General features: G+C 37.5%; 1 protein-coding gene across 2 annotated transcripts; it reads right to left on the bottom strand.

Moving 5' to 3' along the window:
• Window positions 1-3,265: 3,265 nt before the first annotated feature.
• On the bottom strand, window positions 3,266-5,759 carry LOC144655409 (G-protein coupled receptor 83-like). Of its 2 annotated transcripts, XR_013571088.1 has the most exons (4): window positions 5,638-5,663; window positions 5,006-5,138; window positions 3,610-4,833; window positions 3,266-3,577 (listed from the first exon to the last, which is right to left on the bottom strand). XR_013571088.1 is itself a non-coding variant. In XM_078515671.1 (2 exons), the coding sequence occupies exon 2, from the start codon at window positions 4,757-4,759 to the stop codon at window positions 3,716-3,718; it is 1,044 nt and encodes a 347-aa protein (XP_078371797.1). In that variant the 5' UTR covers window positions 4,760-4,833; window positions 5,006-5,759; the 3' UTR covers window positions 3,266-3,715. The 2 variants fall into 2 exon arrangements, 1 of the variants encoding a protein (XP_078371797.1); XM_078515671.1 differs by having other exon boundaries at window positions 3,266-4,833; window positions 5,006-5,759.
• Window positions 5,760-19,768: the final 14,009 nt, after the last annotated feature.

The following is a 19,768-nucleotide window of genomic DNA, read 5'->3' as shown; positions in this document are numbered from 1 at the left end:
GACTAGTAAATTCATTTCTGGGAAGGTGAAATCTTTCGAACTCTTTCCAAACGTTTTCAAATTACTCTTCTCGCGCGGTAAAATTCAGTCATAATTTCACATAATTATGCAAATAATGTTTAAATCAACCAATCAAAATCACTACCCGGTTTTCGGGTAGTGACGTCACCGGACGGCATTAGAGCCAAATGTGTTCAGACGTCTCTTCTGGGAGTAGGCGACCAAGGAGGGATGTCTGAAATTCAGGCTACTTTATTTGGGGATAGAAATCAACTTCGGCTATAAATATAGATTTTTTAAGGCGCGCGGAAACAAATTCAAACTGCAATCCATTTCCATCCGAGCGTTCTACAGCCAAACGCGCTTTTAAACAGTTTTAGTGCTCTAAAATAGCAGTAGGTAATAAAAATGAACCATTAATAAGCTTCCTATGACATTAATATAAACGTTGGCTATTCCAAAATCTGTTTAAATCCGTACATAGTCCCCTAAACATAAAATATTTCTTAACTGATTGTTGTGTTCCGTTTTCATTTTGTATTCGGCCTTGATAATTACCTATTACCTTACCTATTTGATTTAGAGTTGATTTCAATTTGCTTCTTTGAAGTTCTTGGCTGCTGATATATTTTAGTCAACGAACATGCAGCAGGATAATTGGGACAAAATGTTCTGGTGGGATAACTTTTGCTCACTGAAATTGTGGAAACGGAACCACGAAACATAATATTAGGCAGTTAAGATACGCTACGGCGAGGCGCTACTACGGCTGCCGGAAGTAATTTTCTCCAAATATAAGATACTGCGCATGTCAGTCAGTCACGTCCAGCCGTAGAGTGAAATCTGACTACGCGAGTCGGGAGATTTTGCCGTAGTGGTAGTACGTCGGATTTTATTCGCTTATCTGTCCTTTTTCGACGAGTTTCTCAGCATTTTAAGAGTTCCAACGAATACTGTATCCTTTGAATTTAGTTGTAGTCGAACAATTGTCGCGTTTGTCGCTCATAAGCTTAAAAAGTCTTATCCTGAATTTGACGATTTCGTTCGGTGCAAGTGTCGGTATGGACAAGAAAAGTACTCGTGTTGAACGTGCGATTTTTTTGCCTTCACAGTTTAGTGGAGATGTACTATAGCTGTATAAGTATCCGCTACCATTTTGCTTCGGTGAGTACTGGTATATTTCAGTTCATAACTCGGTATTCTTTGCGATATTCGTATTTTTAAAATTAAACGTTTCATCGATTTTAATTGTTGTTGTGTTGTTGTGTATTGCTGCTGTAGAAAGAATCTCTCGCTCAAAACTATTCTGTTAGTCCTAGCAAAGCAAACAACAACTATATATTTTTTGAGCGAAGCCATTCGGCTGTGGAAAACTAAATAAAAGAGATTTTCAAGTCCTTAGCTTATGTTTCTTTGTATTTCGCCTTGCTTTAACACTAAATTTGGCGGACTGCCGAGACGTACTCTCCCCAGACCTTTTCGGTTACGGTAGCCGTAGTAGCACCTCGCCGTAGCGTATCTTAAACTGCCTATTATGTTTATCAGGGTAAACGTGTACTGAAGGAATTTTAAAATGCCTTAAATAAATATAATTAGATATCAAGCAAGACTTTCGTGACTGAACAAAAGGGAGTTTACGTAAACCGCGACGACGTCACGGCAAAAAGAATCTCAAAAAGAACGTCACAAAAAAAGAGGATAAATGATCAGTACAACTGAGCTCTGAGTGCGTTAGTAGATTCCAATTCGTAGCTGTCATGTGGAAAACTACGTGACATGACTACATTTTCCTTGTTCCGAAGAGTGACCTACCTCAGTGATTCATCAATTGTTTGTTTTTTTTTTGTTTTTGGATTTACCTGTCTTATTATACATTCAGCTGAGGACACCCACAGCTAAACACAAAGATCTTAGTATTTGAAATGCATGTACGTAGTTCTTGGCATCGCCGTCGTGGTTGCGAAACTCGTTGAAATTGGTATGTAGTCTCGGCGAATTCGCCTGGATTGCCTTCTCGCCGTCTAAGCTCGTGTCTTTCTGTTCCAGTCAAGTTAAAATTCTATTGACATGGACAAAATAAGTTGTCATATGAACTGTTCTTTTACTCTAGAGATTTTTTTCTTTATTGGAAACGATGTAAAATAAAATAAAAACATTGGAAGGTATTAATTGGTGATTTTTGATTAAATAATTTATTACAGAGTGCTATCATGAGCACTTTCTTTCCGATGAGTTAATTCCTCGCGGAGACAATGACATGGGGATCGCTTACATCAAGAAAGATGACGCTATGGATTTTAGTTAAACGCATTCACCTAGACTATAACAATTTTTTAATTAGTTAGCTATAAATGTAGAATTTTACCGTGACCCCGTGTATGCTAACAGGGTTACATATTGAAAAATTTAAAATTCATAGAGCGAAAAAGAGATCAACAGTAGCTAAATCAATCTATTCGACATGCCTATGTGTCATATAACTTTAAAATTATAGTTTTTTAAAAAAATTAAATTTTTTTTTCGAAAAATAAAGCATTTATGCCTTTAGGTAAATAAAAGTGCTCATCTGCTTATTCACACTGATGAAAAGGCATCTAAAATGACAATAACAAACATTATATGCAGAAAATATAATATTATTTTAAAATTGAGCTATTTTCTTGACTTATTGTAATGACAAGGAAGCAACGATAACGCTTAATAGCAATAGAAAGTGGCCCTTTAATATATAAAAGGGGAAGCCTCGAGCCATGAGGCCCGTACTGACGCAGCTTATCCCAGTTTCCATAGCATTAAGCGGCTAGGAATATTTCTACTCCCCCCTGAATGGGATGCTAGTCCTTCCCAGCATTATGTCGCTGGTACACATTTATACACCTGGGTGGAGATGGCCACTATTAGAGTAAAGTGTCTTGCCCAAGAACACAACACAGTGACCCCGGCCAGGGCTCGAACCCGGACCGCTCGATCCGGAGTACGGCGCACTTACCATTAGGCCACCGCGCCTTCCCTAGAATGCAAAGGATCTATTGTGTGAAACAAATAGGCAACCATTACACGTCACCAAATCCAAAATGGCGGCGCGCGAGAAATTTTAAGGCAATAATCTTTTTCACGTTTTGTTGATTTAATGTTATTCAAAATTATTTCCATTACTTGAAAAATTTTGAATTTAGGCATTATTTCAAACAATCCAAGGTCAACTTTTCGTATAGAGTGAATTGAAGGTTCCCTTAAAAATGCACACATTTAATGCAAACATGGTGTAAATGTTTGTCAGGCTCTTAAAGAAAAGGCTTATTCTAACGCAAGCGTCAATTGAGTGATACAGTTTGTCGTTTTGGAAATACATTTACCTCATTGTATTACTACATTTATTCGACATAAAATACATATTCCTAACATATTGTCAAAACTTTACGTTCATCGTATTAACTTGTTTACACGAATGTGTTTACAAGCCAGCCTATTGCTGACTGTTGTTTTAGGATTGTCAGCCTTGAGTGCTAATTTTTTTCTGAGACCATAATGCTCAGTAATAATCCATTACTCTGTAAGTACACTGTATTTTACAACTCTTTTTTTACAACTCTTTTCTCTTTCAACAACTCTTTTGAATAACTTCATACGTTGAAGTCGTCCTGTTTTCATGCTAGTGAGGAAGCTAGGACAAACGCTGGTGTCGAGGCTATGGTAACTAATTTCGACCATTTTTTTATATTGGACACGGAATCTTAAACGCCTCTAGTTCTGGTAGGGATTCGTTTTCCTGCTGTGGTGATATCGTTTCCGCTTTACAGCATGGAAGAAATTTGCCAAACGTAAAAGGACACCCGTCAGGCAATGTTCTACGAAAATTGCTGCTAAATGCAAACAAAATTACCGGATTCGTTGCTGTGCTAAGCAAAGGAATCAGATAAAAACCAAAACCTTCAATCAACTTGCACCTGTCTTTGAGAAAAAGTTCAGGTGATAACATTTTTAAAAACAAATAAAGGCAAAACAGAGAAAACCACGTGAATAACATGACAACGATCGATTTAAATATTTTCATAATGTTTTGGTTCTGCTTATTTCTAAGTTGTTGGGTGTTGCCGCTTCTTGTATTGCATTCTGAGTTTAGCCTTTGTCTCAAAACGCGCATAACGCGGGAATAAAGAATGATAATTGCAATAAACGGAGTGAGGACGAACAAGGCAAAGCCAGTGATGTTGTATATCATGACCCCAAAGTCATTCCATGCCGGTTTGCACAATGTTTCCTGACCGATTTTCTCTGTTTCAAAGTAGTACAACAAGGGAATACAATACGCTGTCGATATCAGCCAGGTTGCAAACAGGACAGCTGTCCTTACTTTTCGCGTTATCAAAGTCGCTTTCAAGGGAAATACAGTAGCAATGAATCTGTCGACAGCAATCAACACCAGACTTATAACGGATACTATTATGGATACCATTCTGGAAAATATTGCCATCTTGCATTCAATAGAAGAACCTTGGAGTAGACTTCCACTGGTCTCGTCCGTAAGGTACATTGGCCAGGTAGTAATACAAGCAAGTAAATCAGAAACCGCCATGTTGACATAATAGTAGTTGGTGCTTGTTCTAAGGCTTGGCGTTTTGTACACTGTGACAATCACCAGAATGTTCCCAATAAAAGCTGCTGAGCTGATAAAAGCCATGGCCGTTGTGAAGAATATAGAAACACCGAACCGGCACGAAGCATGATCAGCGAGACCGATGTGAGTGGAATTGTTCATGGTGATGGTTTGTTTTTGGTGTCAGCAGTCAAATGTTCATTGATAAGAGTTTCCCAATATGAATTTCTTTTTATCTGTCAAGACATGGAACATGCATATTACATTGAAAAACAAAAACAACATCTTAAGAGTTTAAAAGGGTAAAGCGATGTGTAAAATTATGCTCCTTTGGTTTGAACGATGTGTAGTCGAGCAAATGTTACAAAAGCCAACGAATGCGGCAAAAGCTATTTTTTTTTTTCTTACCTTTTTGAGACTCTAGACTTGGTTTGAATTTTCGCCTGTGAAATCCTTGCCTGTCACGGTTTTTTCATTCGACGAACGTTGCAGATTGTTTGGAACAAACTGGGCAGTAAATATTACTCCTTGAAACTGTAGTCTTGAAACGAAAAAAGAACAAGTTGGTTAGAGAAATCGTGAGCTGCCTGTAAATAATGTTTACATCAAGCTGGTGAACGTTTTAATAAGTATACTGACGTATGTCACGTATCGGCAAAATATGAATTTCGTAATTGTACAATAGTGCATGACCAATATTGGCGCTTTCATGTGGACGGTTATCTCGACGAATGCGTTGAATTATACGAATTCATCATTTAACCGTTTCTAGCTTAGAGTGCTATTAACCTGTGAATAATACATTTTCAAATAATTATAAACTATTCGTTCATTTTCTCTCTGTACGCTATCGATATTTCTTGCGGTTTACTGAATTCCATAAAAAATAAAAGCGAAAACATTATAGGCTTGTGATTAGAGAAATTTCGAAAAGCGAGTAAAATACCTTTAAATAATATTAAAAATATATAAGCTCTCTATCGTAGTACATAAGTGACACATAAAAGCGGGAAAACAAGAACATATTGGGAGGAACTCACCTTGGATTGAGGATTTCCTCATCAATTGAGATATTCCCCGCGATACAATTATTCTACGTAACACGATCTGACTAGTTCTCATCAAAATTCACAATTGAAGAAAACAAAGATACAACCTTCAATCAATCAATTTATTTGACAGGTATAGCTAATACAAAAAAATATGATATGGACAAATACAAATATAAAGCTCATTTTGTGCAACCAAACTTTTACCTGTATGTTTTGAAGCAAAATATTTTTTAAGGTATATATAAACCTTTTGTCTACTGAAACAGTACAAATGAAAAATGTTGCCAAGGGTAATCATGCTGCTCTCAAATTTAATAAATGTCTATCAAAGCTGTCCAGAGAAGAACGCTTTAGATTTAAATAATAACGCAGCCAGCATTAATTTCAAAGCTGAACAATATTTCATGATCTCATTTTCGCATAGACTGTTTCTCGGTCTCCCAATTCGCGTTTAACTGTTTCTGCTGAACTTATTAGCAAATTAATTATCGTATAAATTCTTCTTTTAATTAAGGCCACTGATATTTCTAGCTTTTCGAAAGCAAATATCATAAAAAGTAAAAACCATTATATATATGCTTAAAATTACCCAATTTCTCGATGGCATGAAATAAACAATATTATCATGAACACTTAGTTTCTCATGAAAGAAGGTGGTACATAACAACAAGTTTTGAGATCGCCAATCTCACAAAAGATAGAAAATGGTCTTCTAGTTAAATGGATTTACAAAAGTGTATTTATCAATACGGAATTTCAAACCCGTGTGAAAAATTTGTAAAATGAAAGAGGAGTCAGCCAGTCAATATATTGGACAGCTATTGCCAATTTGATGCCCATGTGCTATATCCATGGTAAAGGCTGGTTCTCATATGATCGCCCCGACCGTTTATATCGCATCGATCGTTTGCAAGTACTGAGGCGATCGTAGGCAATGGAAGCGAGTGGAAGCCATCAGGGGTTTCTTATATGATCGTCGCGATCACCTAATATGAGCGAAGACCTACGAAATACAATCATTTAAGTCCTATAGATCTAACACAATGTCAACCTTCAATGAAAGAGCAAAAATTGTGGCCTCTTATCTTCTCAGTTATTGCAGTTTAACGGCGAAGAAGGGAAAGAAAAACTAGAAGCATAAAACACGGGCGATGCAAGCCCGATCCAAATAACGCATCATCATCATCATAAAAGAATGTGTTTTTTTCTAAACAAAATAACTTATTGCTCGGTTTCGAGTTTTCTCGTGTAAGATCTGCACGAGTTTCAGCTCTAATAAACATTATTTTGAAACAAACACACGCTCGTCCAGAACTTGTTCCCAACAGAGAAAGAAATAATGCGTGTGGGCTAAGAAAGCTTGTAAGGGAGATAAACGTTTCTTTCTAAACCTTGACATTGTGGAAGCAGCTGCGGATTTTTAAGGTGCTGTAATTATGCTGATAACTACCTTGTACATTAACGTTTTTAGGGGTCAAAACGCTGGGATTCATGGGAATACTCCCCTTAAAAATGATGGGGGTCCTCGTCGGAAAAGATTAAAAAATCTGATTTTGGGGGCGTGGCCCAAGAACATTCCCCCCCCCCCCCCCTAAATGGTACCAATTCTAACTTGTAATTTGTTGTCTGAATGGATGTTTTCAAGTAATAAATAATTCAGAAATAGCATTCATTTGAGTAACAAATACAGTTACCGTTGCAGTCATTTTTCAGATCCACAAATTTAAAGACTCCTTAAAGGTACCGCGACAACTCTAGCGGCGGTGAATTTAGGTTTTAGCACCCTAAGCGGTACAAGTTCACAACTTTTACCATCTAAAAGAGACAACGAGCAACCACATTATTTTTACAGGGACGTCCCCTTAGAAGTAAAATGATTCACTGACTCATGAGTAATGAGTTTATCAGCGAGTTCCATTTTAAATTACAGTTATCATTTTGAAAAAAAGGCTGCCCTTGCTGAAAAATAAAAGCCACTACGACAAGCAGACACAGCCAGAGTGGAACCAAACGCAAGCAAACTAGTGTGAAACTAACCGCAAGCAAATTTGAGTGCAACTTACCGTAAGCAGAACAGAATATTTAGAAGTTATTTTGGGAAGCAACCCGAAAAAATAATCCTTGCCATTTGTTGATTTACCCTTTTTTTTACGTTCAAGCTGTTCAAACTGTCATTACATACCTTGGAATACAATGTAAGTTGATCTACCTTTTTTTCAGTTTATGCTACACAAATTCCCAGTACTGAAAGTTAAATAATTCACTGAGTCATGAGTAATGAGTCTATTACTGAGTCCCATTTAAATTACATTTTGAAAAAAAGGACCGCCCTTGCCTTGAATAGTGTTGATTTTTAAATTTTCATTTTTTTTACGCTATCCATAAATGGTTGGTGGATCTACAATGTACTGATGTCCAAGTTTTTGCTATTCAATTTCACAGAAGCTGTTTACCTACACCTGTTACAAACATGTCCGCAGTTTTGAAGAGTTGTTTGCATAAAATCTCTCAAACTGTTCAAAAATATTTAAATTTAAAATTTTTCTGTCTAAAGAAGAATTGTTGTGGTTTATCATAGAATTTGACTGCCAAGGACACTAGTGAAATTCCCAACGGTTAGATTCTTGTGTCGCATTGTTGTAAAATAGTGTACGTGTTCGTGTTTTTGGAAAACTTCTATGTTTCACATAAAGCCCTTTTGCATGTCGCAATTCAGTCACATCGAATGTAATCCAAACCGCAGAATTTTTGCTGGTATTTCTTGATTTGATGCTTAAGAGGGCGTCTTTCTTAGAAACACCCACAAAATTTCGCGTAAAAATAATTTTGCCTAAAACTCTGTCAACTGAAAGACTTTACCGAGGTTAGAACTAAAACAGATTTGGTTTGATTTGAAATGATATTCTGGCCGCGTTAGGAGCCAATAGGCTCCCCAATAGGCACTTTTCGTAACACTGTAAAATATTTCTTTCGCATCATTTAGCCGCAAATTTTATATCAACTTGCTCATAAACCTTTCTAGTTTTCCAAGAAAGTCACAATTTGCCTCTCAATTCTCCTGAAAAGACAAAATGGAGCGTAATATGACCACTACTAATCGCCTTCGAGCGAAGGCTGTAAATTGGCTTCGATTTAGAGGCTATTTTTTAAATTTTGGGACCAACCTAATACTTCTAGCCTATACAGCCGACTAGAGTAGTCGTTAATCTGCAAATATGTGCAAAATCCCATGTACGTTTTCAATATTTCAAAAGTTGTAACCGTTTTTATCAGCACATGTACCAGCATTTTCGTTTTTTTTCGCCTATATTGAAATCGAATTCTCTCGAGCAGATTTTGACACACATGCAGCCTACCTGCTTCTCGTCTCGGTTTATGTCCAACGTTAGACGGTTAACAATCCCCAGATTGCTAAATTCCATAATAACTCCAGCAAATTGGTAGGTATTGCCTTCAAAACTTGAGCACCACGGCATCTATCGAGTCCCTTGTTGGCGAGCGAAAGCCTGAATCCAAGGCTACATTTCGCACTAAATAGCCCATTGAACAACGTTTCAGAGCCGTTTTTCTTCAAGAATCAGTCAAAAGACACTCCAAGACTGGTATTCAGAGAACATAGCCGCGATTTGAGGTCTGAATTCCGAAGAAACATCACCATTTACAGCGTACATCTCGACAATATCGACACTGTGTGATGCTGCTTCCGCAGAGGTCCGCATAAATGGGGAGTCCGCTGATCGCTTGTGCCACCAACATGGAAGGCAATGTTACTATCAATGTTACTATAATTTTTTTAAATCAAAATTTGGAAAGCATGCGCAATTTCGAGTTTTAAATAAATCAATCCTATACAAACAGGATGGGCCCTAAGCAAACCGAGGAGCAACTTTAGAATTTCGCAGAAGGTTAAAGAATACCTTACGGCACGGTTTACACTAGGAGTAAGAACTTGGCGAAAGGCGGATCCTTCCCCATAGGTGTACAGGCCGGGGGGGGGGGGGGGGGGGGGCAGGGAGGGCTGCAGCCCCCTCAAATTTTGGGCTACTCAGATTTTTTGGGCAGCAAGAGAAATTTGGGCAAAGCCAGTTTTTAAAGAAGTTTAACACCTGTCACAGTTACACACCTGATATAGAAAGCTTCTCTGCGTTACTAAATTTTATAAAATCGACGGAGACATTCTGGAAGCCGAGCAGAAAATGTGCGCGAGTTTTCGTCGTGTGCGCGGATTAGGCTACATGTCTGTTTCAGAAATGCAAGAGAATGATCTATTTGATAATTTTTCAGAGTTTCCTTACGTTCTTTATATCCGTGAGTGATACCTGCTACATCGTGTTCTGCAGAACGATCATTCAGTTTGTGCGCAGATTGAAAACTTACCTCCGCAGCATGTGATGGGGCGACAACGTGTCAGTATGGCCAATTAAGAAACAAAAACAAAACAAGTGTTTCTCGTCTCCGCCCGCTTCATTTTTTGGGGCCGCCTCTCTTTTTTATTTTTGGAAAAATTAGAACGAACAAAAACCAACAATGTTTACTTTCACTTTGTACGGAGTAAGACATGGCTTTTGTCTGCGTTTAATACAAACTAAGGCCCAAAACTTTAAATCCTTGTTACACTAGGTCCGTACTGGATAGGTCAATTACCTTGCAGGATTTATTTTGGAAGTTCGCTTCTGGCCTGGAGAATTTGACGATGGAGGAAAAAACATTAGTGTCACCAATAGGTGTTTAAAGCGCTAGAGCGATTGACACTTAATACAAGTTTACTACTTCTACATCAATATTCACATATTCGAACAACACAGGTATGGAATACAACAAAATAATAAATAAGGGACTGGTCAATAAGTATCAGGGGGGGTGGGCCGGAGCAATTGGAAAAGTGGTGGCTCGAAAATTTGTGACCCACCCCTTCCGTCTGGCTCAAAACTGACTAACCCACCCCTAACAGGCGGTTGAAAATTACATGACCCACCCCCTTTGCTAAAAAAAAAATCAAAAGATTTTTTATTTGACTTCAGCTTTTAAAGTGAAATTCTCTACATAGACTATTCCCTGATGGACACTGCTGTTCCATGTACGTCTTTTTCCATTTCTTGCACACCAAAGAAGGATGAATTTATCACTTCTCATACTAGCCTTTTGTAAGTTTTCCACATATTTGTGTGTAAAGTCCATGGCGAAACTGAATCAGTATATGATATTAATTCATAATCAATTACTAAAGAGTTCATATTTTTATACAGAAATTAATAACATAAAATACAACCACTGTCATTCATTCATATTTGCAAATTATTTGAGAAAATAGTTTACTGGTATTAAAAGGCCTAAAGCCCAGCTTGAATCTATGCAGGTTGAAGAGAGTCAGGTAAAACTGATGATATGATTACAAGCCATCTAGGGGGGTCAGGGGGCATGCTCCCCCGGGAAATTTTTATATTTGGGCCTTTTAAAATCGCTAGAAATTCATTTAAAACTGCTTAAATGGAGAAATTTATCAATTTTATATACTGATGAATACAACTTTTCTTGGAACTATAACAGTTAAAAGTTAGTGAATAAATAAGATGACCCACCCCCTACCTGTAGATCAAAACTACATAACCCACCCCTTTTCGAGGGCTCAAAAACGGATGACCCACCCCCTTTCTGCTCCGGCCCACCCCCCCCCCCCCCCCCCTGTACTTATTGACCAGTCCCTAATTAAAAAATAAAAAACTGCGCCCGGTCGCTCTCTTTTTTTATAGAAATCGGGACGAGAAACATTTGTTTTTTTTTATTTGGCCTAAACTATTACTTGCCATCGCACTTATTAGCATTTAATGGGCATGTTCTAACTCTGTAGTCAACAATGACATGACCTGACATGGATTGTATGGTTGATATCTTCGGCCGTCGAAATGGTAGAGACAGCTATTTCTTTTCACGTGCTGTATGAGCTCATATGATAGATTCTTATATAAGAATTTTTCACTTCATTTGAAAGCCTATGTTAGTGCTTCGTATGAACTTTGTTTCTTCTAGACTGTTTCGTAAAAATTTGGGCATGCAACTTGCGAGAATTTTTTTGGGCAAATGTCTCACCGCCCCCCTGGCAAAAATTGCCCGTACGCCTATGCCCTTCCCAAGTTGCAGTAGACATGCGAAATGTCAAAAATGAAGACAATGAACGTATGTTTACAAGAACAGAATGGCTGACGAAGAACCAAATCCAGCGCTTTTTCTCCCGACTAACAGCAAAACGTCGCAAGGATCAGGGTGTGGTCGGAATGCCACCCGATGACGAGGAAGATGTCCAATGCCTCCAGGAAAATTCCGACAGACAAGTTCTGGTAGATGAGGTTAATAGAGAAACTAACGTCTCGCATCCCATTTGCTACGACACGTATGACCTCTGTGAACGTTACCACAGCAACACGCTTCAAAAATTCAATGTGGTCATGCTGAAAGCCATCTGTAGCCACTTTGAGATTCATGTAAAATCAAAAGAAAAAAACAACTTCTGATAGACAAGGGGACGGATATGATTCGTGAATGTGTTTCTGACTAAACCATGTTAAACATCCCGTAAGAGTAACAGACAGTCGTTGAGTAGTCTTAGCTCCATGCCTTGACATAGCTGTGCTTATATTACGTTCTACGTTTTATTAAGTCCTCTCATCCCTCTCATCAAAAGGCAGGCAGGCTAAGAATACTACATCCTATAAGTGGTTTTCACTGTCACGCCGCCAAAAATAAAACCAAAACTATTAAGTAAAAAAAAATATTGCAGGTTATAGAAAATTGCTATATAAACTACCGTTACTTGTCCAAGTCTCAGATCTGTACATTATTCTGTACTCTAGTTATCCGTCAAATTGTTTCACGCAAATTTGAAGAGCACATGCAGACATGTGATCTGGCATTAAATTCTGCTACAAATCCGATCACCCTCACGAAAAAGTAAACATTCAAATAAACTCTTCCCGCAAAACCTCAACGCTCAAGTGTCCAGAGTATTAAAAATGGCAAGATGAGGATTTTTTTTTAAAGAAAACGTGACAGCCTTCTGGCGGCCATCTTAGGTCTTGTGTGGCGTGAACTCCGAAATTCAAAATGCTATATATTACAGTCGGCCGGACTCCAGATCGAACTGTCCGCGGTTCGATCTTTGGCCAGCGTTGCTGTATTGTGTTTTTTAGCAAGTCAATTTTCTCTCATAGCGCCTCTACCCACCCGGGTGTATAAATGGTTACCGGCAAAATAATTCTGGGGGGGGGGGGGGGGGGGGGGGACTGCGATGGACTAGTTCCATCTAGGAGGGAGTAGAACAATTCTTAGCCGCTTAATGCTATCGAAACCGGGATAAGCTGTGACAGTATGGGCCGTTTGGCTCGAGGCTTCGCTTTTAAAATATATTTATTTATAGGATTGATTTCTTTAAAACTCGAAATTGCGCATGCTTTCCAAATTTTGATTTAAAAAAATTATAGTGACATTGCCTTGTTGGCACAAGCGATCAGCGGTCTCTCCATTTATGCGGACCTCTGCGGAAGCAGCATCACACAGTATCGATATTGTCGAGATGTACGCTGTAAATGGTGATGTTTCTTCGGAATTCAGACCTCAAATCGCGGCTATGTTCTCTGAATACCAGTCTTGGAGTGTCTTTTGACTGATTCTTGAAGAAAAACGGCTCTGAAACGTTGTTCAATGGGCTATTTAGTGCGAAATGTAGCCTTGGATTCAGGCTTTCGCTCGCCAACAAGGGACTCGATAGATGCCGTGGTGCTCAAGTTTTGAAGGCAATACCTACCAATTTGCTGGAGTTATTATGGAATTTAGCAATCTGGGGATTGTTAACCGTCTAACGTTGGACATAAACCGAGACGAGAAGCAGGTAGGCTGCATGTGTGTCAAAATCTGCTCGAGAGAATTCGATTTCAATATAGGCGAAAAAAACGAAAATGCTGGTACATGTGCTGATAAAAACGGTCACAACTTTTGAAATATTGAAAACGTACATGGGATTTTGCACATATTTGCAGATTAACGACTACTCTAGTCGGCTGTATAGGCTAGAAGTATTAGGTTGGTCCCAAAATTTAAAAAATAGCCTCTAAATCGAAGCCAATTTACAGCCTTCGCTCGAAGGCGATTAGTAGTGGTCATATTACGCTCCATTTTGTCTTTTCAGGAGAATTGAGAGGCAAATTGTGACTTTCTTGGAAAACTAGAAAGGTTTATGAGCAAGTTGATATAAAATTTGCGGCTAAATGATGCGAAAGAAATATTTTACAGTGTTACGAAAAGTGCCTATTTTTCAATTTTCGAGACGTTGTGACGGGGGCTGACAAGGGAAAATATTTTATGGCTCCTAACGCGGCCAGAATATCATTTCAAATCAAACCAAATCTGTTTTAGTTCTTACCTCGGTAACGTCTTTCAGTTGACAGAGTTTCAGGCAAAATTATTTTTACGCGAAATTGAGTGGGTGTTTCTAAGAAAGACGCCCTCTTAATAATACACCATGGACGACTTCAATTCGTTGCGATTGGTACTCGTCATCAGATAGAATCTAGCTACATAAGGTGTATGAATAAAATGTACACGTAGATTGGTGATATTGACACGGACACAATACAACGACATCTAGAACTTTCGTTATTTACATTGCCTTTAAGTTTTATATCATACAAAGGGAGCCAACCTCAAATTTACATTCAGAGGCAGAATTATTTCTCATTATCTAGCATCCACTCCTCGTACGTTTTTTTAATAGCTAAAAGTTGAAGGGAAGCTAGGTAGCTCACATCACCAAAGCTGTTATTCAGTGAGGCCCTGCAAAAAACTAATAAAATAATGGTGTTCGATAGTTGTCTTGTGAACTAGTTACTTAAAATATAATCACTTTCTTTTCGGAAAAAATAGGATCAATTATGCTCTAGCGGGTTTGGCAGTTTAAGCCATTCTTTGAGTGTTGGTTTGCGAGTACATACGCGTTACCTCGTGATCTACGGTAAAGATATTATTGTGGTTCCGGTCATTAGGAAAAAACAAAAGCAACTTGCCTTCTTGGAAGAACAAAATATCCCTATAATATGCCCTCGAAAAAGCCGGTATAAATCATGATATCGTGAACAAAACAAAAATGGGAACAAAGCAATTACAGCTTACATTCAACATAAATATGAAGAGAAATTACACAGCGTCAAAATCATTACTTCTGCAACGAAAAGGTTGAATCTTTTCACAGAGAGTTATACATTTACTCAATGTTATTTCAATTCAAAATGGAGCGCTATTAGATTTTCACAAGTTTGGAACTATAATAATTCGAAACCAAATCAAAACAATAACCCCCGAATGGCAGAACGATTACGAAAAAAAAAAATGACTTTTTATCTAACCGTTGCCTCTTGAATACTGGCGCTTGGTAAGCTTAAATTGTGCCTTCAATATGATTGACTTGTAAGCATTCGCGGAACGAAGGAGGTTGCAAAAAAAATAATCTAGCGTCATAATTATAATTTCAAGTGCAGTTAAAGAACAATAGCTTGGACGGGGGATTTATGAGCTGGGAATAAATATAATAGATGTTTATTGCAAAAATAAAGCCCTGTGTTCCAAGAGCAGCAACTGAATAACCCAGCATGAATGCCTCTTGAACAAAATTAAAATCTCCTTCAGCTTGGGATTCTATAAATTTAGCTCAACCTACAGCCTATATCCCCTCTCTGAATGTCGATAACACACCTATATTTCTAAAATTAAAACGAGGAATAACGACCAATATTGACTAGTAAAAATAAGTGATAATTAGAGTTTTTTTTGAAATAAAGTGAATAATATTGACATGGGCGCTTTCATGGGAAAAGGTGACACATAATAGAACCTTACAAATCGCGGTCTTCATAAAGAAAAGATAATAAAAGAGAAAACCATAGCTTATGAAACTCACCTTGAAGCTCAATACAACCAAACCGTCAAATGAATATGCAATTTTCCACATGCAAATAAAAAGAACATCAAACATCTCTGCGGTGCCGAAGTCATTGAATTGGTTGTAGGACTGCCAAACATACGCTAATAGTAAACTCAAAATACTTATATAAAAAAGAAGTTTTAATGTCGAGATAAGCACATTCAGAAGGCTTTAGTCAATCCTGTCGATTGTGTGTTAGATTCAGAATTCTGCTTTCCTTTTGTAAACATTATTTTGTGATCTTTCCGTGTTCGTGAGAAAACATCTCATTTCCAAAACAAAAAAGCTTTTCCATAAGCCTAGGTGTAATTACTTTCTCTAACGTTTGCTTTTACTCCCTCTGCAAGCAGCACTAACATTTTTAGATGAAACCCAGTGAGCACTACAAACGATAAAATATTTGGGAAGTCTAACATTTAACAGCGTAAATTAACATTAATTCGAAAGCTCTCTCTTTCAAGGTTAAAGGCGACATTTTACAGCGACTTGATCACAACCTAAAGAATAGATAAAGAGATCTATAGGAACCCCTGACATCTCCACAAAGCTAGCCACTGATTAGAAATTTACTTACCTTAAATAAATGCAGAGAGTAATTAACGCCTGACCTTTTTACACCAACATGAATTTAAATACTCGAACTATATTTTTTTACGAAAATACAGCTGTAACAAACAAAATCTTTGCTATGAAATGATGACAGTTATCTCATAGGGTTTTTATTAAAGATATCTAATAAAAGAGATAAATCAGTTTTTAACTTGTCCTTTCGAAATAATTCGCATTGTAGAACTTTGGCATGAGCTGAATTTTTCAATGCGAATTATATTTCGTGCATATACTTTAAAACATTCCTTTTAAAAGTTAGTCCCAAATTATCATTTAGTTAGGATTATTAAGTTACCCGGTTTAAAATGTTCTCACTATTTATGTATTGAACTCAGTTTTGCAGTTTTGGAACTTTCATTGCCCCTCTCTCCGCCCGGGCCTCCATCCTTGAGCAGGATCGTGAAACAACAAAAAAACATTCCGTTTTCGATAGATGGATTAATACTTGATAATTTTGATCGCGTGCTATCTATTTTTGCCTGCTCTTTTTTATCTTTTATATTTTCTATATATTTTTTTCTAGTTTCTTTCTCTCTCATCTTCTGTTTCCTTTATTTCCTATTTTCGGTACCTTTTTCCCCTTTGTACTTTGCCTCTTTTTCTTTGTTTCTTTTTTCTTCAATATCCCTTTTTATCACTTTTGACGATCTGCTCTGTACGTTTTTTGCCAGCATGGTTATGATGGGAACAAGCTATGGGTCGCAGATGAACATTGCATGTCCTGCACATGTTTTTCTGCAATATTGCATGTACGGAAACTGGAAAATAAAGAATTGGGTCAAAGCAAATGAAATTTGGCTTAACTTTTAATCAGAAAGCGTTTTCCATGGCAACGTCAAATAGCCATGGATACAAAGTTCACATATCAAAATGTCGGCGAAAGATAGACGAACCGCTTATTACATCGCCTTTCAAAAGTTTGGGAAAAAAATAACCCTCGACGTAGCACTGAATTAATTCGAAAGTCCGGAGGTTAAGAAACAAATGCCAGTTAAATCAATGAAATCGTAGTCACGGTCAAAACATCGATTTTTTCATACTTTGTTAGTTTGTATAGGCCTAGAGGAATATGTGGTAAGTTTTCTGGCTAAGCTCAGATTTCATTTCCCGAGAAAACAAACTTATGCATTCTTTACCACTTTTTGGCATATCGATACACAGACTTAAGCATCGCTAAAATCTTTGAAAATAAACTGACCCTTCTATAGAATAGACGTGGTTGTTAATTTGCGTGGAGATTCATCATGAACAAACTGGGTCAGTTCTTATCACTCTGTGACTAAACCAATCTTTTCAGCAGATTTTTAATTGTTTTGCCGAAGTTAACAAATACAAGGTGGGGAGGGGGGGGGGGAGGGGGCGGCTTTGACGTTTAAAAATATCTCTGCAAGCGTTTATTTAAGCTTGGTGAGTTTGCAGGGGCTAATAAATACCATTTAAAAGCTTTTTGAAATAATCCTATTAAACCTGATGTTTTTGCAATGGGTCTCCTTTGAGCGTAATGCTATTTTAAAAGTTCGTCGATTGCATTTGAATATTCCAGTCAACATAAGACGTCCTGCCACAGGCGTTACCTTTATATAGCCTGAAGTGAAAACGACGTTTCGTTTCATCAGAAAATATTTATATAAACATAAATAAACGAATAAACAAGAAATAAAATTGCTTCACTTATCCTAGGAGTGCTCAATGCAAAAATATGCTGCAACCTGTGTTTAATTGAGAAACTTTGCATCTTGACCTCGCAAAATGCCTCCCTTTTAAACAAGAAATCCGAGCTGGTAACGAAATGCCGCAACGAAAACAAGTTCTTCGCGACAACCACAAGAAGCGTCGCTCCAACCGTTCCTAATGAACATTTATAACTGACATCTTCTCGTAGACTGACTCAGTCTGATGATCGCCTTGAGCGTGAAACTCGAGTAACTAGTAATACTTTCCTTCTTATTTGTATAAACATAAATAAATATTTATATCAAATATTTATATTAAGCTAATTAAGAAAGCCTACGTTGTTTTATTTTATTCACTGGACATTTCACTGTCACAAAAACTCCCAAGGATTTCGAAAATTGATGCATAAAGCGAATTCATTATCGATAATTGAACCTTGATTTCAAGCAAAATCACAAAAGAAGCAACATGATGTCGGCTTCATTGAAAAATTGATGTTTTCAAGTTGTTTACAGCAATTGTATCTTCTTCTTGTAATGTTAACATGTTTCTGCTTTCAATAAATCAACAAAGGTCAATGGCAGGTACATGTGTCCTAAATTTTTCCATAATGGTGACCGCGTCCGCTTAATACAAGTGACCGCTAAATGGAGGTCTTACTCACCGTCGGAAGAGGGGGTGCCAATGAGTATGATTTCCCGTACCGTTTTGGTCTGAAATAGCCAGAGGGTATAGGGTTTGACCATTTTGGTCTTAGAAAAGGGAAGGGTTTGTGCACTCCGGTCAGCAATAAGGTATAACTTTCGGACGGAACTGTTTTGATTTTAATGATTGTTTTCAAAATGGGAATGATTTTAAGACGTGGGGAATTCGAAGCCCTTGTCAAATGTTTACGCAAACTGAGGCAGTTCTTAGGTAGATCCGGGCTCAGTTAATTAGGGTATCGATTTTGGGCCCAGATATTTAATAGGGTATGGAAAATCGGATATTTTTTCTCTGAAATAGGGCAAGGCTTAATTTGCGATAAAATCAAAATTACTATCGTTATCCATTTTCGAAATTATTGTTTTACGGCAGAAACGTTGTTGATGGAGCGTGATGTGTAAGTGCACTTACTTAATTTAACTTTGTAGCAAATGCTATCAAATTGCTTTTTATGCCCGGGTGAAATCATTAAATGCTTTGATAATTCTACGTTTTGCATACAATTGTTTGGTCTTGTCACAGTATGGCAGAACATTTTGATTGGTTACACCTTCACCACTGCGTTTTATCTTAAAAGCATTTTCTATCTGTAGTTTGTCTATATCCATTTAGCGTTCTTAAAATACATACGAAACCTACGATTTTGGCGCAGTTTGTTTTGACTAGATGTCTAATTCACAACGCCCCAAGACTCAATGGATAAAGAAGGTATCATGAATCCTTCAAAATTCATCACGTAAAGCGAATGATACTTTATCATCTAACAAATCTTTTCGCACACATTAACGGTTTCGCACTGAGAGGTAAAACAAATTGAGCTTGAGTCGCTTTTGATAGGAAGATAATTCTTTATCTCAAATGCTCTTCGAAAACGGTCTACTGTATATAATCATACTGCGAATAGACAAAGTTCAAATGTCGTGTATCACTAAACAATTTACGAAATAGTTTCTTGGCCCCTTTTGGCAGCTTTTAAAATAAGCTGGACTTCCACTTTCTTCCACGAGCTAAATTTCTTAAGTGTTTTGGTGCCAAGTTTATGATTCTCTGTTTATTCAGAAGTTAGATTTCTCTTTTAAGTTGTTTTTGTTAATACATTAAGGCCCATAGACAGGTGCATAGGAAGTCTTAAGCCATCACGTATTTTGTCCGCGAAGTTAAAAA

Source organism: Oculina patagonica, chromosome 5, assembly GCF_052425735.1.
Source record: "Oculina patagonica isolate OP01 chromosome 5, crgOcupat, whole genome shotgun sequence".
Taxonomy (NCBI): Eukaryota; Metazoa; Cnidaria; class Anthozoa; order Scleractinia; family Oculinidae; genus Oculina; species Oculina patagonica.
This window is presented reverse-complemented; position numbering and strand designations above follow the sequence as displayed.

Excerpts from the sequence above, each read along its gene's own strand:
- LOC144655409 (XM_078515671.1), bottom strand. The coding sequence starts at position 4,759 with ATGAACAATTCCACTCACATCGGTCTCGCTGATCATGCTTCGTGCCGG.